The sequence below is a fragment of the Echiichthys vipera genome (genome assembly GCF_963691815.1).
Source record: "Echiichthys vipera genome assembly, chromosome: 6".
In the NCBI taxonomy this organism is placed as follows: domain Eukaryota; kingdom Metazoa; phylum Chordata; class Actinopteri; order Perciformes; family Trachinidae; genus Echiichthys; species Echiichthys vipera.
In genome coordinates this window covers 24,072,201-24,093,443 of record NC_139831.1, presented here as the reverse complement: position 1 = coordinate 24,093,443, position 21,243 = coordinate 24,072,201, and the positions used below count along the sequence as shown (strand labels likewise).

The window sequence follows — 21,243 nt, the reverse complement described above, 5'->3', positions numbered from 1 at the left end:
AAAAAATATATGAGTGCTGCACCGATACACATGTGTTCATACCACTATTAGTGTGTCTGTTGTTATGCTACACCATGCAGTTTTTAGGGTGTCCCGGTGCAGACTCATAATGGTACATAATGTATGCCAACACATCAGATGTATCGTATCAAGCCTGTTCTTTGAGTGAATGTGAATTCTACAATAATCACTTGTGGGATAAAGGATACTGTTTGCTCTTACATACCAGCAGTCTATTGTACTTTATTGTAGTTATAAAGTACTTATGGCTTTGGTTTAGTTAACAGCTGTTTTACTTTTTTGATTAATGAGTTATCTTTCAAATGTAGCTCTTAATGGTCCCATATTGTGAATATATATATATATATATATATATATATATATATATATATATTATAAAGAATTTCTTAGTGCTATAAAAATACTATCAAAACACTCAATACACAGAGAAATACACAACGCGTGTATTCAGAAAGTGTCTTTAAACGAGCCGTCAGGATTTCTTTGCTGTTGTGATGTCAGAGCAGATGGAACTTTTCACCTGAAAATGAGCATATCAGACCTTTACTGCAGGCTAAACTTATTAATGTGCATCCTCCAAAGAAAAATTGGAGATCACATTGAATAGCCGAAGTGTGTGTGACATGGTTAAGGACGTAGTTCAGAGACAGATGGAGTAGTTTTGAGGTTTCCCCCACTGTTACATTCAGAAACAAATAAATGCCATAGTGTAGACTCTTTTTTATGTATTTGGTGCAGTCTGAAGCAGTATCAAACAACAATATTAAGCTATCTTTCCTCAATTGTTGAGGATCAAATAATGTAATAATGATGCCATAGAAATCGTGAATGGAGTAAAACAAAGCAAGTTAACTTGTTTAGCATAGTTGACCAATAAATCACACCTACAATCATCTGTATAAAAGCTTACTTTATGAAGCACAGACTAAATATTCAGTAAATATGTCCTTTACATAGTATAAGCATCCTGTCAAAAAACAGTTCAGATATACAAACAAAAAGACAGATCAAATGCTGACATCAAAGTGCCGAAGTTGTCTCCTTTTTTTTTTTAAATAAAACATAACGATCAACAAATATTTTTCTCACGAATCCTATATTACAGCACGGGCCTACCCTAGAACATTGGGAAACAAAGGTTAGCACAACAGCCAAAGTGACTATAAGGGGAAGTCTCCCTGTAAGAAAGCAGTTATTTATCCTAACAATACAGCTTTATAAAATGGTACTTCCTCTCTGAAAACTCAGCCCCACATCCGCATTTTGGTCTGTACAAGGATCCGTTTCCAGGCCTCCAGCTGTTATTCTAGGTTTCCAGCCAGGTCCCGAAAGGATCTCAGATCCTTCCAGTCACAATTAATATGATATACGCAGCAACAGAAGCGCTGTGTCCAAAGCCAAAGATATCATCTACTGTTGGTATCCACAGGTCTGGTTATGTCAACATGCTTCTGTGCCACACTGAGTGAGGGGGCACTACGCTCACTGATCTACAGTTGTGTCATAAGCAAATTACGCAGAAAGAGAAAAAGTGTGTGTGTGTGTTTGGGTGGGTTGAGTCCAATAAACGTGCTCACAAACAGCGGTACCACCTCCCACCTCATCCCCCCTAATTCCTCACATTACAGTCCTCCTTCAAAGAGAAAAAGGCTTAATGTGTTGTGTTGCTCTGTTTGGAAAAACGTGTGCTGGATGTCTGTTTTGCTTGTTCTTGGCTGGCAGAGACAGACTTAACTTAGAAAACCAAACCAGTCTCTTCTTAGAAAACAAGTATTTTCTCCTCCTCCTCCTCCCACATGTGGAGGATGTTTTGATGGCTACTCTGCTGGTGGAGTTGTTTTGCTGCTGTTCCCCTCTCCATTCCAGTATGCTGACAGGTTTCTTGACTTTAGCATGTTAAGCTGGAGCAGTCCTGCTGCTACACTCTTCAATCAGTCAGTCTCTGTATGAGGTCCAGGTCCTCTTTTTCCCCAAAAACATCTTCAGGAAGAATGGCAGTGGAAGGAATACACTGGAACTATGAAGTGCTCAACATCAGGCAAGCAGTGATAGGTCTGTGTAATGTGTGTAACAGAACACAGACGGGTTAGCGTTGGGTCTATTTTAAGAGGAAAAGGAACACATTTTGTCAAAAGGATGACGTTCGCCTTCGTGCTGAAGATGCTTTTGAGAGCTTCAGGCCTGATCGCAATGGCAGTCTTATTCAGAAGAAGGCCATGGGATTGTTTTCTCACTAAACATGCTTGAGAAATTCTTCATAGAAAAACAAGACCCTGCTATATTTACTTCTTTCTATTGGCTATAGCTTCAACATCTCAACTGGAACCACTTAAAAAGAGCATGCCAATGCGCGCACACATACGCTGACCCCCTCATATGGTCTGTCTCCCACCCACACTTTCCTGTGAGGACCTCACACCCAACTGTATATCGTTACATACCAGCTCTGTCATCATATAAGTAGAGTAGTTTGTGGGAGGGAACCGAACATGGCACAGTGCTTTCATTCAGTCACATCTCATTATCCTCTTCAGATCAGATTTGACTTGTTGGGTAAATAAACAGAACAATTAAATACATTGTCAGTATATCGGGTAGCAACAGCTTAAAAAGCACAGACACAAACCTGTGATCTCTCTGACAAGTGACTGACTAACACTCTCTACATCCCTCATCATCTAGTGTCAAGGTGCCCTTGAGTAAGGCACTCAACCTCCAGTTCCTCCGGTGGAGCAGCTTAGTGAACAGTTAAAACCACGGTTGTTCCACTCGGCAGCTCCGTTTCACTTACACGTGTATGTAAATGTTTGAATTAAGACGAAAATTGCTGAAAAAGAGCAAGCATGCTCAGTGTAAACCCATCCTTGGGCGAATAAAGGTTTGGAGAATTAAATAAATAAATAAATATGCTATACATGGCAAGGGCTTGATCCTTCTGAGAAGTTCATCTGAGAGTTTTTGTAACTCTGGGACAGATGTATCTGTAGGTCCATACAAACACACACACACATACCTGTGAGTGGTGTGTAAACAAACAAAGGCTAAAATGCTACAGTAGTACCATCTCCATCTGAATCACAGCCTGATTCCTTGGACTGCAGGACAAGGACAGAGCAGAGAGGACAAAGGCAAACCAGCCAGTCTCTCGTCCTTTGTTCTCCTTCTGGCCTGAAACTAATACATTACAAATGACTCAAAGCTCTGCTCAGAACTAAAACACAAAGACAACTGCATCACTCTTGAGTTTCATTTTAAAATAATACTGATGATGTTGTTATAAATAGTGATCAGTTATGATCATTTTAATGTGCAATAATAAAAGTTCAAAAGACTGAGGTTTGGCAGGGTCACTTGTGGGGTATCAAGCACGGGCTCTTCATCTTCTTCATCTATTGCTCAAGGACAGAAATTTATCACCAGGGCTGATAAATTCTAGGAAGGATAGTGACTGTCATTTCCCACCTACAAGAGGCGGAACAGATTAGACCAGAACTCAAAATACTAACAGAAAAAGCCAGTAAGAAGTTGGAGGATTAAGCTAGTTTGGCTCGGAGGGGATGTTGTTTTGTGGGCCCTGGTCCTCCTTCCTCGCCTCAGCTCCTCTGTCCCGGGGCAGTGCATCCAGCTGACCTTCCGTTCAGCCCGCTGTGAGCCTGACTGATGGATGGGGAGGACTGCGTCTTGCGAAGGTGGCACTCACGGCCGGCCAGGCCACCCTCCAGGATCAGGCCGCCCATCACACTGGCCTCGATCTTCTCAAGGTCGTCCGTCTCTGCGCGGATTTTGGCCTGCAGGAGACTGATGTACGTTTCATACCGAGTCTTCTGCTCAGTGAGAGGGGAGGAGGAGAGGGAGACCAAAAGAAGATGAAACAAGATCCAAAAGTCACCTCACAGCTGGCTTTATCTATGCCAGACTGAAAATATGTTCTATATTTGACAGAGCTTGATTGAGGCATTAACATAAGACAGAAATAACATGAGCTCTATCTATTCTTCATTTAACATGGTTTTCATAGAAGAAACTGATGAGAAAGATTGTATTACTTTAAAAAATAGAATGGATATGAAAAGAAAACAGCTAACGAGTCCATCTGTCATGCTTTTTGGTCTCTTAGCTGCTCTTTAACCCATAAAAACACACAAAAAAGAAACATAAAAAAACAGATAAATGGACCGAATCTGTCCGAAGCCTGTACCTCGTAAGTGAGGTAGTGCTCTTTGAGCCGGTACTCCTCCCACTCGCGGCTTTTGGGGTCGGCTGAGGGCGAGTTTTTCCGGCGCTCCTCCAGTTCCAGGCTCATCTGCTTCAGCTTGGTCTCGTGACTCAGAAGCTGCTCCTCCTGCACCAATCACAGCGCGGACAAAAACCAGAAGACCCCCAACACAGCCAATAAGATGCAAGTGGACACAAATAGAATATGTAAAAACGCTCAACCCTGTGTAGAGACGTTCAATGCAGAAGGATTGTGCGTTCTCCTGTGATAAACTGTATATATGCAAAATATCAATCACAGCTACATATTTGTTGAAGTATTGACGATAATATTATGTTTCTAGGGGGAAATATGAGCCTGTAGAGTGTGATAGCTGCCCTTGTTCCTAATATATGTCATAATCTATATCTGTGTGTGTGTGTGTGTGTGTGTGTGTGTGTGTGTGCGTGTGTGCGTGCGTGCGTGCGTACCTGTTTGAGTCTGGTGGATGAAGACGGCAGGATGGGCCGGCAGAATTTCTTCATGGAGCCAATAGCGGCAGGGAAGGCCGGGGCGGAGAACAGCGCTGCCACCAGGTTAATTCGGAAGATCCAAGACATCATCTCCTCCTCACTACTGGAAACAAAAAAGAGTGAGAGAATAGAGTGAACGGCTGCCGAAGGGCGAGAGAGCAGGTCGGAGCGTGCTGTAGAATCAAAATTGCTTGTTTCTGTTGTTCACATGGGCTGCCTCACCAAATTCCATACTAACATGCTGTTCAGTACGCTAAAACAGTATGTGAGATTATTTAGTATGTCCAAACCTTAATATGAACCCAAACATATGTGAATTGCATACCATTTTCAGTAAAACGGTAGAGTATGCAAACACTGGACAGTACATGCACACAGGAGGAGCTGGCCCTCAGGCTTTCTGCCAGAAAGGATTAGGATACAAAAGTACTTGGTTAAGTTTAGGAAAAGATAGTTTTGGCTTAAAGTAAACCCTGTCTGGCAACCCCCCCCCCCCCCCCCCCCCGAAGGCTAACGCACAATACCGTCATCCCACAATGCAGTGTGGTAGTGACAGCGTTCATAACAGACAATAGCGGACATCGACCGAGGCGACTCTGTGGCAATTAAACAGTATGTAATTACCAGCCGCAAAAACGATGCTGGTATTGTTTCCTCCTTTTGAGTCTGTGTGTGTGTGTGTGCACGTGTGTGTGTGTGTGTGTGTGTGTGTGTGTGTGTAATCCTTGCTAAATGTGGCCCTGGAGACAACTCCTGTAGTGTACATCAAAATGTTTCATGATCTTTGGCCGTGCCATAAACTGAAAAGAAGAAAAAACACATTTGTGTGTAAAATGTATTTGTCTCATTTCCTTTACTGTCGAGGCTTCGTTTTCATTGAAGCGTTAAGAAAACATCTAAAGTCGAACTCACGGGGCGTGCAGCAGAAAGACTCTCCAGTCTGAGGTCTTCAGCTTCAGTACGTTGGCTCTCTTGCTGTAGTCGGTGGCACGAGTGGCTAAAGCGTGGTGGATCCGTACTGCGTTCTTCAGGTCCACCTCTGAAATGTCGGCGTCAGGCTTGTACTCATCCTATGTTGGTAACAGAGAAAATAACAGGCATACGGCATTGTAGGTGTTATGTTTTGGAGCCCTTATATAATATCACACCGCTTGTGACTGAATTAAAAGGTCATTCAGTTAATTTAGGTTGAACATTTCACAGCTTTGTATGTGGTTAGTACAGCATTCATACCAGCAGGGGGAGACAAACACAAAGTAGAGCAGCCATGCCTCATTTCCTCTCTTAATGCTCCATCTATCTCACTCCCTCTCCAACACACACACATACACACACACTCACACACACACACGCAGAGCAGTTAGCAGCATCTACCACCGCTGTCATTGCGGTGGTGGATGATGTGTTTCTATAGTAACGGTGCAGAGTATGTGATGCGGTACCTTCTGGAGATACAAGATCATCCCCTTCAGAACAGCATAGAACTTCTTCCAACCACGGCGACCCCTTGGGGCTGGAAGAGAGAAAAGCGAAGAAATTAAGAACTTTTCTGTCTTATTTTTTACAATCACTTAATAGGAATTGATTTATTTCAGTTAAAAGTGTGTGTGTGTGTGTGTGTGTGTGTGTGTGTGTGCGCACATAATCACTCACTGCGTTTGCCGTCCATGTCAGCGTGGCTCTTGCGGGTCAGCACTCCATGTTTGTAGGTGACGGCATTTAAGAGAATGGGAATGGCGATGAAAGGGTTACTGCCGTCCGTTACCCTGGCAACGCGCTTACTCCCACCCTCACATTGCTCCTCCACAAGCTCTGACAGACTCTTCCGCAGCTCCTCCTCCTCACTGCACACACGCACACACACACACACACACACACACATTCAGATTAACCTGAGTAGCACATATTCAAGTGTACTTACTTCTAAAAAACCACATACCCCAAATACTTTTCCTGTTGATGAACACAAAATGCATACTCACACTGCCCACTCAAGCTTCTCATTCTTGATAGAGTTATACAAGACCTGTGTGGACAAGGGACACTGTAAACATTTTTCTTTTAATGTGACAACAGGCTTAGAATGTGAAGAAATGCTTCAATTTTGAAGTGGACGGATTGTGCGGTAGCCATACTTTCTCAGGAGGATCTGTACCTTTAATAAGTCTTTTGGGAAGTCTTTGCCATTGTTGAGGCCATCTAGATTACTGATAAACTGTTGGCAAGACATCTTCTTCCCAATGTTCTGAGGAGAGGTGAACAGACAGGAACAAACAAAACAATCAGTGCAAGTTTAAGATGAAATTTCCCCTCGCTAAAGCAGTGAGCGTTGTTGTTTGTTGTTGTTGTTGTGTAAAAGAAAACTGGTCAATCTTTGGCTCAGTGTCCACAGAGGTCGACGAATATTTATTAGGGCTGGGCGATTAATCAAGTTTTTTTATTTTCAATTACGAGATTAAAAAAATATATTGTGCAGCACTGGTTTCACAGCGATGCTCTCATTTCATCCTGTGTTATTTCACTGAGTTACTAAGTGGAATCTGTTGAATATCGTTAACCAAAATGTTGAATATATGTTTAGGAGTTTTCATAAAATTTTGTAAGAGCATATTATTTATTTTGATTTACTATCATTTATTATTATTAATTCGTTTTTTTTCAGTAATTATATTTAGAGTTTAGAAAAATCTATTTTTAAAAAGACAAGTAATCATTACTATGATTTTTGCCATAATCCAGCAGCCCTGATATTTAAATTCCACAGCAGTTGATAATTTCCACCAAATTTTAGCTGCTCCAACCTGAATACAGTTTTGCAACGATCCCCTGGGTGGCAGTGTAATGCTGCTGGCTCCAGTGGTGGTGAGAGCACTTCCAACTCTATTATCAGAGCTTATGGAGTATCAGCATATCCTACATTTCCTAGTGGTTTAACCTCTGATTATGACGCATCATTAGAGGATGAAAACATAAGGAGATGTTTGTGTATTACTGCCCCTTTCTGCTTAATAAAGTGGGCCACCTAAACAGATACGGATGTGGGACAAAAACTGAATCTGATTATCTGCTGTTACATGAATCAGGGAAAGATTTGGTTTGTGGCTTTATATTTGTATTTTCCTCTGAGGAGGCCACGTAACAGACAAGACAACCCTACTCCCTTTTTCTAGGAAAAGTACAAAATACCCAGAATGGGATGTAACAGGCGTCACAAAATATTTTATGCTCTGTTTATTTCTAATATGCAGCGAATACGTAACGTGGTGCAGTTCACAGCCACAACCAAAAGAGAAGAACTACGCAGTGTACAAACGAAAAAGAGATTCAGATGAATTGCATTTCTAATTGCTTATATAAATAATGCCTTTTAATATAATTCTACTCTTTGGTAGACAATATTTAAGTTACAACAATGGTTAAAAATAAACATATGACTGTCTGTGTGTGCATCCTTTATTATGAGCCTAATGTGACATCAATTTTAAATTCATAAATTCTATTGTCATCTGACAAGCGGAGACGCAGATGGACAGTGTTCGCACTATAAATATACTTACCACCTGCAGGGGTGGAGAGAGACCAGGGGGCCAGATTTGGTTAGCAGGTGAAGGATATGAAAGGGACGAAAGGGAAATTGAAAAGAGAGAAAGGATATTAGTTAGAGGAGGGATATTCTATTAGCAGGGACTCGAATTGAGCAGGAGGGTCGGGGAAAAACAAAGCACAGGACCTATGACACTGATCGTGTTATACCACTGTGCTCCAGTTTAGAGCTGAACTGATGAGACTATTGGGTAGGAAAGGAGACAGAAACAGGTCACAAAGTGGGCCACGGAGGAGAAAGAGAAAGAGAGAGGGAAGGATAGACAGAAAGAACAAGAGACAGATAAAAAAGCTGATAAGGACTGTCTTTATACTTTGTTTTACAGGAAGATAAGAGGAAAGGGAATCCTGCAGAACTGGTAAGATGGAGAACTACAGTACTTACATGTCCGTGTAGATCCGTGTTGAGCAGCATAAGGGCGCAGGTTAATGTGTGGGCTCCATCTGCAACAGCACATACACAAGGCTGAGGTCAGCGAAAATGCATACCATTCCTCCACACACACTAACTCACACACACAGATATGCTAAAAAGATTTCAGCTAGTGCTAAGTCTGATCTGAGTTGATACACATTGTTGTTATTATTTTGCAAGTAGCCATAACTTTAACGCTGCGGTGTCAATAGTGTTTGGTTAGCCAGGATCAATATGGAGAAGTGTAGTAGTTATGTAAAATTGAGTTATTACCTGTGGTGTGATATTCTGTACAGCTGTTATGATTAATTTTTAGGTCTGTTCTCAACTACAGAAATTCTTTGGCGACTAATCGATTAGATTTAATGAGTTTCTCTACAAAGAAACGCAAAAACAGCCCTTTAAAACTGGTGTTCACCACAGATTTGCTCATATGTTTCTTGGAAATAAGTCATTCACCATGAAAAAAGGCATGAACCTTGGTCGATGAAGACCAAAATGACTCGATTAGTTGATTAATCTACTATTGTCCGTCATACCGTCATTGTCATCATCGTAAGCATCCTCTTCCTCGTGCCTGTGACCTTCAGAGGTAAGTGTCTGCGGGTTGCAGTGGCAGAAGCGTCTGGAGAAATGTACAAGGACCCTCTCTCTCTCCTGAGTCTCTCCCATCAGTGGAAAGGCCTTTAAGAAGTTCCTGTCACAATCAAATGACATCACAAGGTCAACATGAGGTCAAATGTTTCCCAATATAATAATGCATGTCTGGAAAATACAGGATTTCATCACTTCAGGCAGTAAATAGTATTTGCAGAGAAAAGCAGCTTTGTTGGAAGATTTTTAAAACGTCTAAAAAGACTAGTGGTCATGTACACTGCAGGATATTGTCATAATGAAGGACTGTGTCATTTTTATGTGTCTGTGTGTCTGGTGTTGACAACTGGTTGAACATTTGAACTGCAATGGATTTCATTCTATGACAAAATCAACAGGCTGCAGGCACATCTCCATTTTGAAGGTGACACATTAATGTAGAGTTGAAACAAACAGTCTGTTAATCAATAAGGCCATCGACAGAAAAATCATCTATTTTGAAAATCAATTAATTTCAGGGTCAAATATTTGCTGGTTCCACTTCATCAAATGGTAGAATATTTGTTATAGACCATTGTAAATCAAATCTTTTGGAGATTTTTGGTTGGACGTCACATTGGACTTGTGATAGGTATTCTTTCACCACATTTAATATATTAATAAAAAATAATAAGCATGTCAATCAAGAACTAAAATAATCCTTAGGTGCAGCCCAACATTATAGATCCCAATTTTAAAATTAAGCCGTACAAAAGAATAGTGATTGAAATCATTTCTATGCAGATTAATGCAGGCAACTAGAGTAACCTTCATTAAACTCTATGCACTGATGGAACATCAACGAGAATAACTCATTTCCACCACACATTGACTTTAGTGTGTAGACCTGATAAGGGAAAGGATGCACCATATTGGAATCCAAAATCCAAACAATACCCAATTGAATGCAGGACTTTTAGCGTGTTTTAATAACAGCCATCAGGACTCAACACTGTGGGCTGAAGACAGCAGTTTGAGACAGCAACACGTCAGACATAAAGCACTAACGTCCTCCGCAGCTGTCAGCTACACTGGCTAACTGTACTCAACACAACAGCTCGATAAGCAAGAAGCTAATGCCTTGTGATGAGGGAAAATGGAGAACACAGATACATGCGCGTGTGTGTGTGGATATCTACATCACGCACTCATCACTTTAGTGTGCTGACGGGGCATTACCTCAGGGATCGATCCAGCGACAGGCCGGAGAAGTCAAAGAAATTCAGGTACTCTGACGCCACCAGCTGGCTGAACTCGTTACTGCAGAGAGACAAAAAGAGCATCAGCACATCAACGTGGCACTGAAGACGTATAAATGTGTTATATAAATGTTTTTTTTTCAGTATTAAAGAATGCTCCTCTAGTATAAGAATAAAGTAAACTGATGTTTTTGTGTGTTTCAGGTATTGTTTCATGTGCATCTATGTATGTCTGTGTCTCATTCATACACTAATAGTGAACATATGTAACTATGTCAACATGTTTTCCTGGTGATTTGTCAGTCCATCAGTCATATCATGCGTGCACGTGTTATTGTGTGTGTGTGTGTGTGTGCAAGCTCACTTCTTGCCCAGGTGTCTGGCCACATCACAGCGTTTGAAGCCCTCGAGGTGATAAAGGCGTTTGGCCAGCCTCTTGGCGGCCTCACAGTCGGCTCGGCAGCCATTGGCCAGAGTGTCGGTGCTGCCGCCCTCCAAACACTCCAGGCTGCCCAAATCACACTCCTCTGAGTCAGACAGCACGTCTGTGAGGTTGGCATCACTGGAGGAGAGAACACACGCACACACACACAGTCACAGACACAATCACACACACAGGCAGGTTAATGGATGGAACACATGTCCGTCGTTACACGCCCACTCGCTTAAAACTACACAGAGGGAACTGAACTGCTGAGCATAAAACTCAATTACATAAACATATGTTCACATACACACAAACAAAAGTCAAATGAGGTTTAAATGACACTGACCCAGTTTCACGTCATTTAATGTCCTACTTTAATGCAGGGATCTAAAGGCTGATTATATTGCTGAAGCAGCTTTCACCTGCTCCAATCTCTTTGAAAAAGCTCCACTAATCTCAGACTGTTAACCTCTAACATCATTTGAATTAAAAGTGCTGGCATATAAAAACTAAAACCTCAACTGTACTATGTGTTCCTCTGTTTCAGGCACATGCAACCAGGAGAAAAAAGCTTTTCATTTTCAAAAACTTGAGCAAAACACCCAACAGAACAAGTCAGTGGTCCATCACATGCTCATTGTCTATCACTAGGCTGTCTATTCCAGCTGTGAATGGGTGTATCTGTGTGACTATGAAGCAGGGCGTTCCTGTAAAGACTGAATAACTCAAATCACCCCCACAGGAGTAGTGAAAGTTAGGAAAAAATTAAATGAGTTGCCAAACAGTTGAAGACACGAGAGTGAACATGCAGCTTAATTGCCAAGTAATGACTATTAAAGTCACGACGATGTTCTTGAACACTCTGTACCCTATTTGCAGTTATTATCCTTTTCCAGGATTTGCTTTGATATAATAGTAAAACAGTATTTTATAAAGATGGATAGTTCCAGTCCTCGATCTCTATTGTCTGAACCGCTTTTTAAGCCGCTGTAAAGTACTCTATAAGGCACAGCTTTGACCGAATGACATTTTCGGTATTACTGCCAGGACCAAAACAGTCAAGTATGAAACGCTGTCACACGGAGATGCCGGTGAAAAAACAAAGAGAGTCTACAGAGATTTAAGTTGCGCAGCCAGGGAACTTGCTTTGTCCTGTCGCTTCCTTGGAGAAATAGTTGTCATTGTTGCCGCCCAATCCACAGGCCTTTTATCTTCATCCAAAGTGGACAAACTAGTTACACCAGCGATCTACGGTTTACTAACATTCAGCTTGCATGTCCATTTATAGCATATTATCCTTACTTTTGTTTTTAATCTATGCTGCCGACAGCGTATGACCAACTTTAACTGTAAAGAAAATACTATCTCTGGCGAGTGTAATAGCTGCCGCTGGTAGATGCATATGTGGTTTTATAATGTAACTGCAACATGATGAGAGCTTTTTTTCGTCCCCCTAACATTGGGTATACTAGACAGCCGGCCCATGTGGGCGAACTTCATTGGTTCCTAGTTCCCTCGCATTTGTAAAGCAGCCGTCACCAAGACAACCACTACCTGACTGGGCTTTCTGCGTATGTGTGTTGCTTCGGAAACATTCTGCTAAATATACCTGAAGAACTACAGTGCTTGGCAGAAGAATGATTATTTGCTATCAATACATTATTGCATAATGAAACTTTGCTTTGTTTTAAAAAAGCAATATGTCACTTAAGGCCGTGGTTTACAGTGAGTTTAGAACAGCTCAGTTCAAAAATTCACTGTAAACCACGGCTTCTCTCAAACTGAAATGTATGAATTGTAAACTATGGGAGATGATAATGAAACCAGCGACCTCTCAGGCTCTTTTCATCATCGCTTGGCTTCCACTGGCTGCCATTAATTTTTATGTCGACACATTTTAACACAGGAAAAGAAATGTCAAGGCACTTGAAATGTTATTGAGTGTAAAATGTTTGCTCAACCAATAACAGCTGAAAGAACTAAGGAAAAACGAATACTTGAAGACTTAACATTAAGAAATAAGGCCACCCCTGCAGGCTTCGATGCAGAGTCTTGCTCAGGGACACAGTTTGATGAACTAATCAGGCCAAGGCCTCACACACTCTTAGTGTCATCAAGAGAAGAGATGCAGAGTATTAATTAGTGCCCTGCTTATTTATTTAGCACTTATTGAGGTAGTTTGACTAAGATATTGAGTTGTGTCCACTGTACTGCGTTGGACTGTACACTGTATACAACACACCATAGTCCATCATTTGGGAAGCCTGGCTATTACAGACCAAGTTCAATCGTAGAGGTTGCTGCGCTTCAGCGGCCGCCATGTTATATGTTAACTGTAAACACAAAACTGCTTGCAATGCTTTTCTGTCGTCATTGTGTTGTACAGGCCAATAGCGCGCCAGGTGAAAAAAGCCAGCTCGGTGATTGGATCCACAAAAATGGGATAGGATACGGGAAGACCAGACCTGCTCTTCACCAGTGTAGGGTGAATTCTAATCACCAGCGGATGTGGTTGGGGATACCCAGTCTATCAGTTGGAGGGAGATTAATTATTGTACTTTAAACCCCAGTACTGATGGTTTGGTTGGATCACAAGTTAAAAACATCCCCGACGGACAAAGCAAAACAGCATGACAATTAATAGAATGTGTGCCAAAGGAAAGAAACATAACTTCTATTGTTGTATTAATATATAATCAGCAGAAAACAGCTAATTATCTCAGTTTTATTTCTTAAGAAAGAAACGGTAACTGCACACATTCACCTCCATTAGTCTAAATGAAATTTCCTCATTTCCTCTCTGTGTGTGCATCTGCGTGGTGATGTCAGCATTCTCGCCAGATGATTCGGACGTTAGTTGTTGTTTTTTTGCATAATCAGATCAGCCCAATTGCATTACCCTCACAAATTCAATACAATATATGTTGTTATCGTAAGGGATTTGCTAGTTACCATGGATACAGCGGAAGTCAAATGTCCTGTGCTGGAAGAAGAAGTAAAGGGATTGTAGACTATTTTACAGCTAACTACCCTGATTTTGCAGAGTGTGGCACAGAGGGGCTTCAGCAAAAAACTGACCACGAGTCAGTCCCCTGCCTTCGCATGCTGAATGGCTGACTACACACTACACCCATACAGCTGACCTTCATAAAGGGCCCTGAGTTCCCTTCTCCAGGCAAAGTCACACTTTCCTGCCTTGACTGAGTCATTAGGCTCTTCAAACTACTCTTCATCTTGCCCCTGCCCTTGGACCATTTTGCCTTGGGAGACACATAAAACCTCTAACATGATGAGGTGGGTCAAGCAAACTCTTCCACCTTATCATATCAGAGCAGCACTGCCAAGAATGACAATAAGATTGCAGATACAGTTGGGTGAGAGCAGTTTCGTTTGCAGGGTGCCTGGGCTCATCCTTAGGGACAGGGTGGGGAGTTTGTATATCCGGAAGGACTAAAACCACCGCTCTTTTGTGTGGAGAAGGAGCCGGTTGAGGTGGTGTGGGGATCTGATTAAAACGCTTCCTGTATGACTGCGTCTGCAGGTATTCTAGACATGTCCGACAGGGAGGAGACCCCTGGGAAGACCGAGATTCTCGACTACATATCCCACAGTACTTGGGAAAGTCACAGAAAGACACCTTTGGGACCCAGACAAGTGGTTGAAAATGGAAAAATGGGTGAATGGAGTTATGGACACAAAATAAAATGAGTCTGTGGTAAACCATCAAAACAATATCTAGCCTGGTGTTTGCAGTGAAATTGCTTCCGCTTGTCTGACCATATTAATTCACTAGATTCAGAGAGACCTCATAAATCATTCAATGCTCATATCAGTCATGGAGCGAAAATTATGCCGGGCTCCCCCCATTCACTGCTGTCTGGCAATAATAGAACAAACCAACACACACACACACACACACACACACACACACACACACACACACGCACACACACACACCAAATGACAGTGAGAGAGACACAAAATGAAGTGTCAGTTATCTAGTGCAGGCCTTTTTGTGCCAAGATACTTGGCGACACTGAGGGCCAAGTGGCACACAGTAAACCTATTTGTCTATCTAAAGGCGCAATTCTGTATCCCCAGGCCACACATATTCATCTACTGTGACTGCCGCTCTGCCTGTTTGTGTGTGTGTGTGTGTGTGTGTGTGTGTGTGTGTGTGTGTGTGTGTGTGTGTGTGTGTGTGTTAGTGTGTCAGAGATAGAGAGCATGATGGTGCATGCAAGTGACTCACATGCTAATCTCTTTGGCACTGCACCACCACCCGTTCCCAAACCCACAAGGTGTGTCTTCATAAGGTGTGTGTGTGTGTGTGTGTGTGTGTGTGTGTGTGTGTGTGTGTGTGTGTGTGTGTGTGTGTGTGTGTGTGTGTGTGTGTGTGTGTGTGTGTGTGTGTGTGTGTGTGAGTGGAAGGGGGAAGGGGAGGGTCTTAGCAGCATCATCCATGAAGGCAACTATCAAGATGATAGATGATAACTACCAATATGAAGATTTTATCTCAGAGACTTTTATTTCATTCTCATAACTTTGATCAATGGCTAACTGTGGTAAACATTTTCATAGGAACGCACACTTATGAGAGCTTGTGTGTTTGTGTGTGTGTGTGTGTGTGTGTGTGTGTGTGTGTGTGTGTGTGTGTGTGTGTGTGTGTGTCTGTGTGTGTGTGTGTCTGTGTGTCTGTGTGTGTGTGTGTGTGTCAGCCAGATCATCAGCTGGGGCTTGTAGAAACAATCTCTGCGAATTATGCTGTTGCAATATTGGACTCTTATATGTAAACCAAGCAACAAAGACACCTAAAGCCTAGAAACTAGTGGATGAAACTATGGTTATAAATCAACATGACTTGCACATTTAGTTTTTCCCTTTATTGACCCTATTGGGCCATCAAGTAAGGCCATGACCTGTAGAAAGTTCATATTAACTTTACAAACTGCTGGTCACAGTTTGAAGAATGAGTAAGACATAAAAATAACAGTTTAGAGCAATTGAGTATCCAAGTAGATACTTACAATGCTTCAATTAGAGCTGAATCCATAATCCATCAATTGATTAGTCGCTGGACAAAAATGAATAATAATTATTTTTTACATTCATTTAAATAATTTTCCAAGCGAAAATGACTGGCTCAAGCAGCTCTGTGGGGATTGGTCATGCTCTTTTCCTTTTTATATTAACAGTTATCTCAATATTTTGGGGTTTGACAGTTGTTTGGATGTGAAGACCATCACCTTGAGCTCTGGGCATTTGTCGCTATTTTCTGACCTTTTAAATTGTTCAATAAACAATTAATTGATTAGTCAAATGTCTTGATCATGATAACAATTGTTAACCATTGCTGCCCTATAACCTTAATATTACATTGTAACTGTAACGACTCCAGCAATCTCATTACTCCTGCCTTACTGCATACTATTTTATACATAAGCCCCAATGGAGATGAAAACATACAGTAAAATGCTCATTTATGGTAAAAAATGCTCAAAATCCACTACATTGATGAGCAGGCACTTTAAGTCCAATACACACACGAGATTAAAGTGATGTCACTTCTAACGCAACGTTGGTATCACACATAAGTCGCTGCAGAAATATCATAGCAGCACTACAGTGAGTGCTTGCCAGAGTAAAGTGACACTACAGCTACCTCACTATTTCCACTGTGCCACGCAGCCTAATGTTAATGTTCCCACCCATTTGGACGTGGGATCTTAAAACGACTCCTGCTCTGTAGAAATACTGAACTTACAGCAGTTGCAGCAAAAAGTCGAAGTGATCATCATATTCCTCTTTCCACATCGTCCCAAGGAAATGTGTGTGTCGGCGGTTAAAGGCGCGCGGAGGTCCGACCGCCTCATCATCCAGTCGTCGGTAAAATCTGCATCGGCCCGGGTTGTTAGTTCACCTCCATGCTAAATGAGATTTTCTTCAAAGCGGAAGTCGGCTAATAGATTAGATAATAACGGCCTTTTGCGGGGATGAAGTGGGCCTTAGCGTTATTCCTCCACACTGTCAACAGACGCGGAATGTGTTGTGAGTTTTTTCCTTGAAGTTTGTTGGCTGTCTGAGCGCTTCTCAGAGGAGAGGATGTTGGGGGCGGAGCACAGCCTGGACAGACTTTTCCTGATGCATTACTCTTCCTAGTGGTGGCTTTACAATGGCCCTGTGTGTCCCAGCCAACACAACTTCCTCTGCACTTAAGTGAAAGGGGGGATCGGTTCAGTATCAGCGGGACGTCCTGTATCTGGACTCTTTTCCAGCGTGCAGTCATTTCATGTGGTTATTTCTGTGCATTCCTCCAGTGTAGTGCTTCAATATGGCTCACTAACTATGGATGCAAGACAAACTGAAGCCACCGAGTGAACTCAGCTCACCGTGGATTTGGCCAAAAATGGAAAATGAGGAGGCCAAATTAGGTGTTGAGCTGAAATGTTATAGGACAGGATGAGTGCTTTAGCAAGTTCACCGACTGGAGGTCATAACTCTGCATAAATAATGTACATAACATAAAGACATAAAAGTAATCCTCACACACTGAGATGGATTATGACACATCCCTGCATGCGAACCTCATCTAAATCCCTCCTTCCTCTTTCTCATCTGGTGGAAAGAAGAACAATAGGAAACTCAGAGGACAGAGAGGCAGCTGTTAGGTCAAAAGTATAACATTTGGGGGATGAGATGGAAGATGAGAATAGAGTCAACCTCCTGGAAAATTTTTGATTGATATTTGGACCCTGTGAGAGTCAGTGCAACCGGGTTCTGCGCATTAGGAGTCACAGACGACAACAATGACTAAATTTCCTTGACGACAACGATAACACAGAAGTTCAGTCAGCACTGGGACCGGAACACTTTTTTTAAGACCAAGCAGATGAATACTGATCACATATTAGTTTTTAAGAAGTTTACTGCTGTGACTCATGGCTAACGTTTGTCATTTACACTGGGGAGTTTTTTCACAGACTGCAGAATTTATAAACCTGCTGTAGCACAAATGTGACGTTCTCACGGCATCCAGTATTAGAAAAACTAATATATTATTTTGAGCAGTTAACCAGAGGAAGACACAAGAGATAAGTGTTCCTCATTAACATATGTAGCCAATTAAAAGAAGTCCTAACTTTGTGCGCACTCACACTGTCCTTCTGTCCCGGGCCAAAACCGGTTTTTCAGCTAAAGCCTAGTACCTTTAAGCAGTGTGAGTGCACCCGTTCCGCGCATAACTGCGGACAGCGGGCCGTGGGCTTTAGCAGAGCCGTTTGCACATGTACGAGCACGAGCGTGCGCCCTACGGCGGTAGCAGTATGTGCGCCTGTTCGGACAAAATAGAACGACGGACCATGCGCGGACATTTAACAACAACAACAATGGCGGTGAAAGGTTCATGTTGGTGTGATGCGGAGGTGGAGTGTTTACTGCAGATTTGGTCGGATGAAAATATTCAAAAACAGTCGACAAGACGCACAAAAACTCCGAGGTCTATGGAAAGATTTGTAAACAAAGGTCACGTCACACGCGATCAATGCGTGTGACGTGTTACGGAGTGATGATGTATGGACAGCAAGAAGCATTGGCCGGCCCAGGCAGTGTGAGTACAAACGGGGCTGGGGCGCGGGGGGAGAGGGAGGGGGGACAAGTACCCTAAAGCCCGGGTCGCGGTGTGGAAGGACAGTGTGAGTGCACCCTCAGTCTCATTCTGCCACAGCCATACTATCATAACGGCAAAGATCGAGTTAAGAAGCAGTTCAGGCCATGTGCTCCATCTAGCTGTGTCCTACAAGCCACTACACTCAAAACAGAAAAAAAGGTTGCACAAGGTCTACATGTGTTTTGTGATGAAGGCTTACCAACGTGTCCCCCTGGGTGTCTTGTGGGTGAGGGGGTTCAGCTCTCACTCCAGTTATATAAGTTGAGCGTCCTTATATAACTGGAGTGAGAGCTGTGTTCTGTGTTGTGTTCGTATTCTCGGCAGGAAGGCAAACATGTTTTCAGTGGGTGTTGGGCTCCACAGGGGTTGTCCCTTGTCACAATCATGTTGTGATTTTCATGGATATGTTCTCAAGGTGCAGCCAGAAGGAGGAGAGCGACCAGACCGTGATCTCCAGCGCTCACTGGGGTGGTTTGCACCTCCAAGTCTAAGGCCCTGATTCTCTGATAGAAAATGATGGATTGTGCCCTTTGGGTTGAAAGTGAGGCTGTGTCCAGATTAGATGAGGTGACTGGGCCGTTTGTCGCAGGGTCGGACGGCCAGGTGGGAGTGTCCCTTAAATCGCTCATTCGTGTGACGTCCTGTTGTGTTCCTTAACCCCCAGCGAGGCACAAGTAAACCTTACAATAACTGTGTATATTTCGCAGTTATTGTTTCCGTCACGTCTTTTTTTATGATCTCAACATTTCTGACCGTTCTAAAAGGCAGCGTCATTTCACAGCAGCTAGAGGGGAAAGAAAGTATGATGAAAAATGAAAGAAATGAGGCAGTGATGTGTACTGTAACGTTACACTCCCACCACCTCAAAACAGAGTGACAAAGTCTCAACAAGATTTCCCACTGCAGCGCGACGTTGGGTTCCGTTTCTTCAAATGAATCATTCAAGGACTCAAATGAACGGTAGGACTGCCGTTTCAACCGAGCGCCTGATCTAGGCTACATCCACACTACTGCGTTTTCATTTTTAAAAACAGCATTTTGGATCTAAAATGATCACCATCCACACAAGAGATTTAGTTCTGTATCAGATATACTCTGTGTCCATATTAACACTCCTGACACAGCATATCACATGACCATTCACACCCACTGGGCATGAATGTGCCTGGGTAAAAAGGAAGCAGATTGTTACTTTGTGGTTGAAAGTAATGGATATAAACATTAAAAATACAGAAAATACTCGGAGGAAGAACAGCAAAAAGCAGCCAAAAGTAAGACCAGAGGTGGAACTGTTACTGAAAGTACCAGATGACTATAATGCAGTGAATATAAATGGGGAGTCATTGCAAAGCCATTTCTTGGACGTATTAAAGCAGTACTAGAAGCATTGTCCATCGCCAATGGAAGTCATAACAATGGGAAAGGAGTAGTCTACCCACATAAGAAGCATGAAATCACAAAAGGTATGTCAGCTTACATAAGACTGCGACAGTGTGCCTGCATCATCATTTCCAAATGTCTTTGTTTTCGTCCGTCAAGACTAAAACACAACCCTGGAGTTTTCAAATTAAAGCTCAGCAGTGTATCCAAACATCTCTCACGTAGCAAAATATGCTCGTTTAAGAGCGTAGTAGTGTGGATCTAGCCCTAGTCTGAATGTGGCCTGGGCGGCTGCCCGAAGTGAAGGAGTTAATTTTGTTATCTCTCACAACTGGGGGTAAAATGGAGCATGAGATCGACAGACAGATTGTTGTGGCATCAGCCGTAATGCAGGCAGTGTAGCAGACCGATGGGGTAAGGAGGGAGCTGAGCACGAAGGCAATGATTTTGGTTTACCAGTGGACCTATGTAAGAAGCTCAGACTTCCAGAGGGAGCTTGGAGTAGAGATGCTGCTCAATGAAGCCAGTTGAGGTGGTTCAAGCATCTGATGAGGATGCCTTCAGGGTGACTTCCTTTGGAGGTTTTCCGGTAAGAGGCTGCAGAGATTATATGTCTCATGTGGCCTGGAAACACCCCGGGATCCCCCAGGAGGAGCTGGAAAACATTGCCAGGGAGAGACTACTGTTCTCAGCCTGCTGCACTGATAGATTTGTAATTGTACTACCTAGAGCCAGCATCAACCACTATTGATGTTAGAAATGAATATCAACCAACTCAATGTTATAGCTTACATAGTCTTTAATGTTGTCAATTTAATTAATGATCACATAATGACAACTAAATGACTGTATTTTGAAATGGCTTAAGTAATAATTGAGCCCAGTAATTGATTGCCATCGTAGTTGTCTGTATTTAAGGACGCTTATTGATCTCAACATGTCAAAAACCAAAATGCATAACATATACAAGGTCATGAATAAATTATATATTTAAGATTAATACTCTTGTGGCACTGTCACCTCACAGCAAGTGTCACCGTGGGTTTACTCTGGGTTCTCCAGCTTCCTCCCACAGTCCAAAGACATGCAGATGTTAGGTTAATTGGTCACTATAAATTGCCCGTAGGTGTGAATGTGAGCGTATATTATTGTCTATCTCTATGTGTCAGCC

The 21,243-nt window shown here is 42.5% G+C and overlaps 1 protein-coding gene across 1 annotated transcript in view; it reads right to left on the bottom strand.

The window, feature by feature from the left end:
* Positions 1 to 922: 922 nt before the first annotated feature.
* Positions 923 to 21,243, bottom strand: part of psd2 (pleckstrin and Sec7 domain containing 2) — a gene marked incomplete at its 5' end in the record, with an annotated part of 30,412 nt that continues 10,091 nt past the window's right edge. The window contains 12 exons of the mRNA XM_083915250.1: positions 923 to 3,845; positions 4,220 to 4,363; positions 4,708 to 4,852; positions 5,662 to 5,819; positions 6,192 to 6,262; positions 6,403 to 6,593; positions 6,732 to 6,775; positions 6,905 to 6,994; positions 8,738 to 8,796; positions 9,307 to 9,464; positions 10,580 to 10,660; positions 10,964 to 11,161. Of these exons, the coding sequence (XP_083771376.1) occupies positions 3,615 to 3,845; positions 4,220 to 4,363; positions 4,708 to 4,852; positions 5,662 to 5,819; positions 6,192 to 6,262; positions 6,403 to 6,593; positions 6,732 to 6,775; positions 6,905 to 6,994; positions 8,738 to 8,796; positions 9,307 to 9,464; positions 10,580 to 10,660; positions 10,964 to 11,161 (1,570 nt within the window). The 3' untranslated portion in view covers positions 923 to 3,614. The remainder of the gene's footprint in view (positions 3,846 to 4,219; positions 4,364 to 4,707; positions 4,853 to 5,661; positions 5,820 to 6,191; positions 6,263 to 6,402; positions 6,594 to 6,731; positions 6,776 to 6,904; positions 6,995 to 8,737; positions 8,797 to 9,306; positions 9,465 to 10,579; positions 10,661 to 10,963; positions 11,162 to 21,243) is intronic.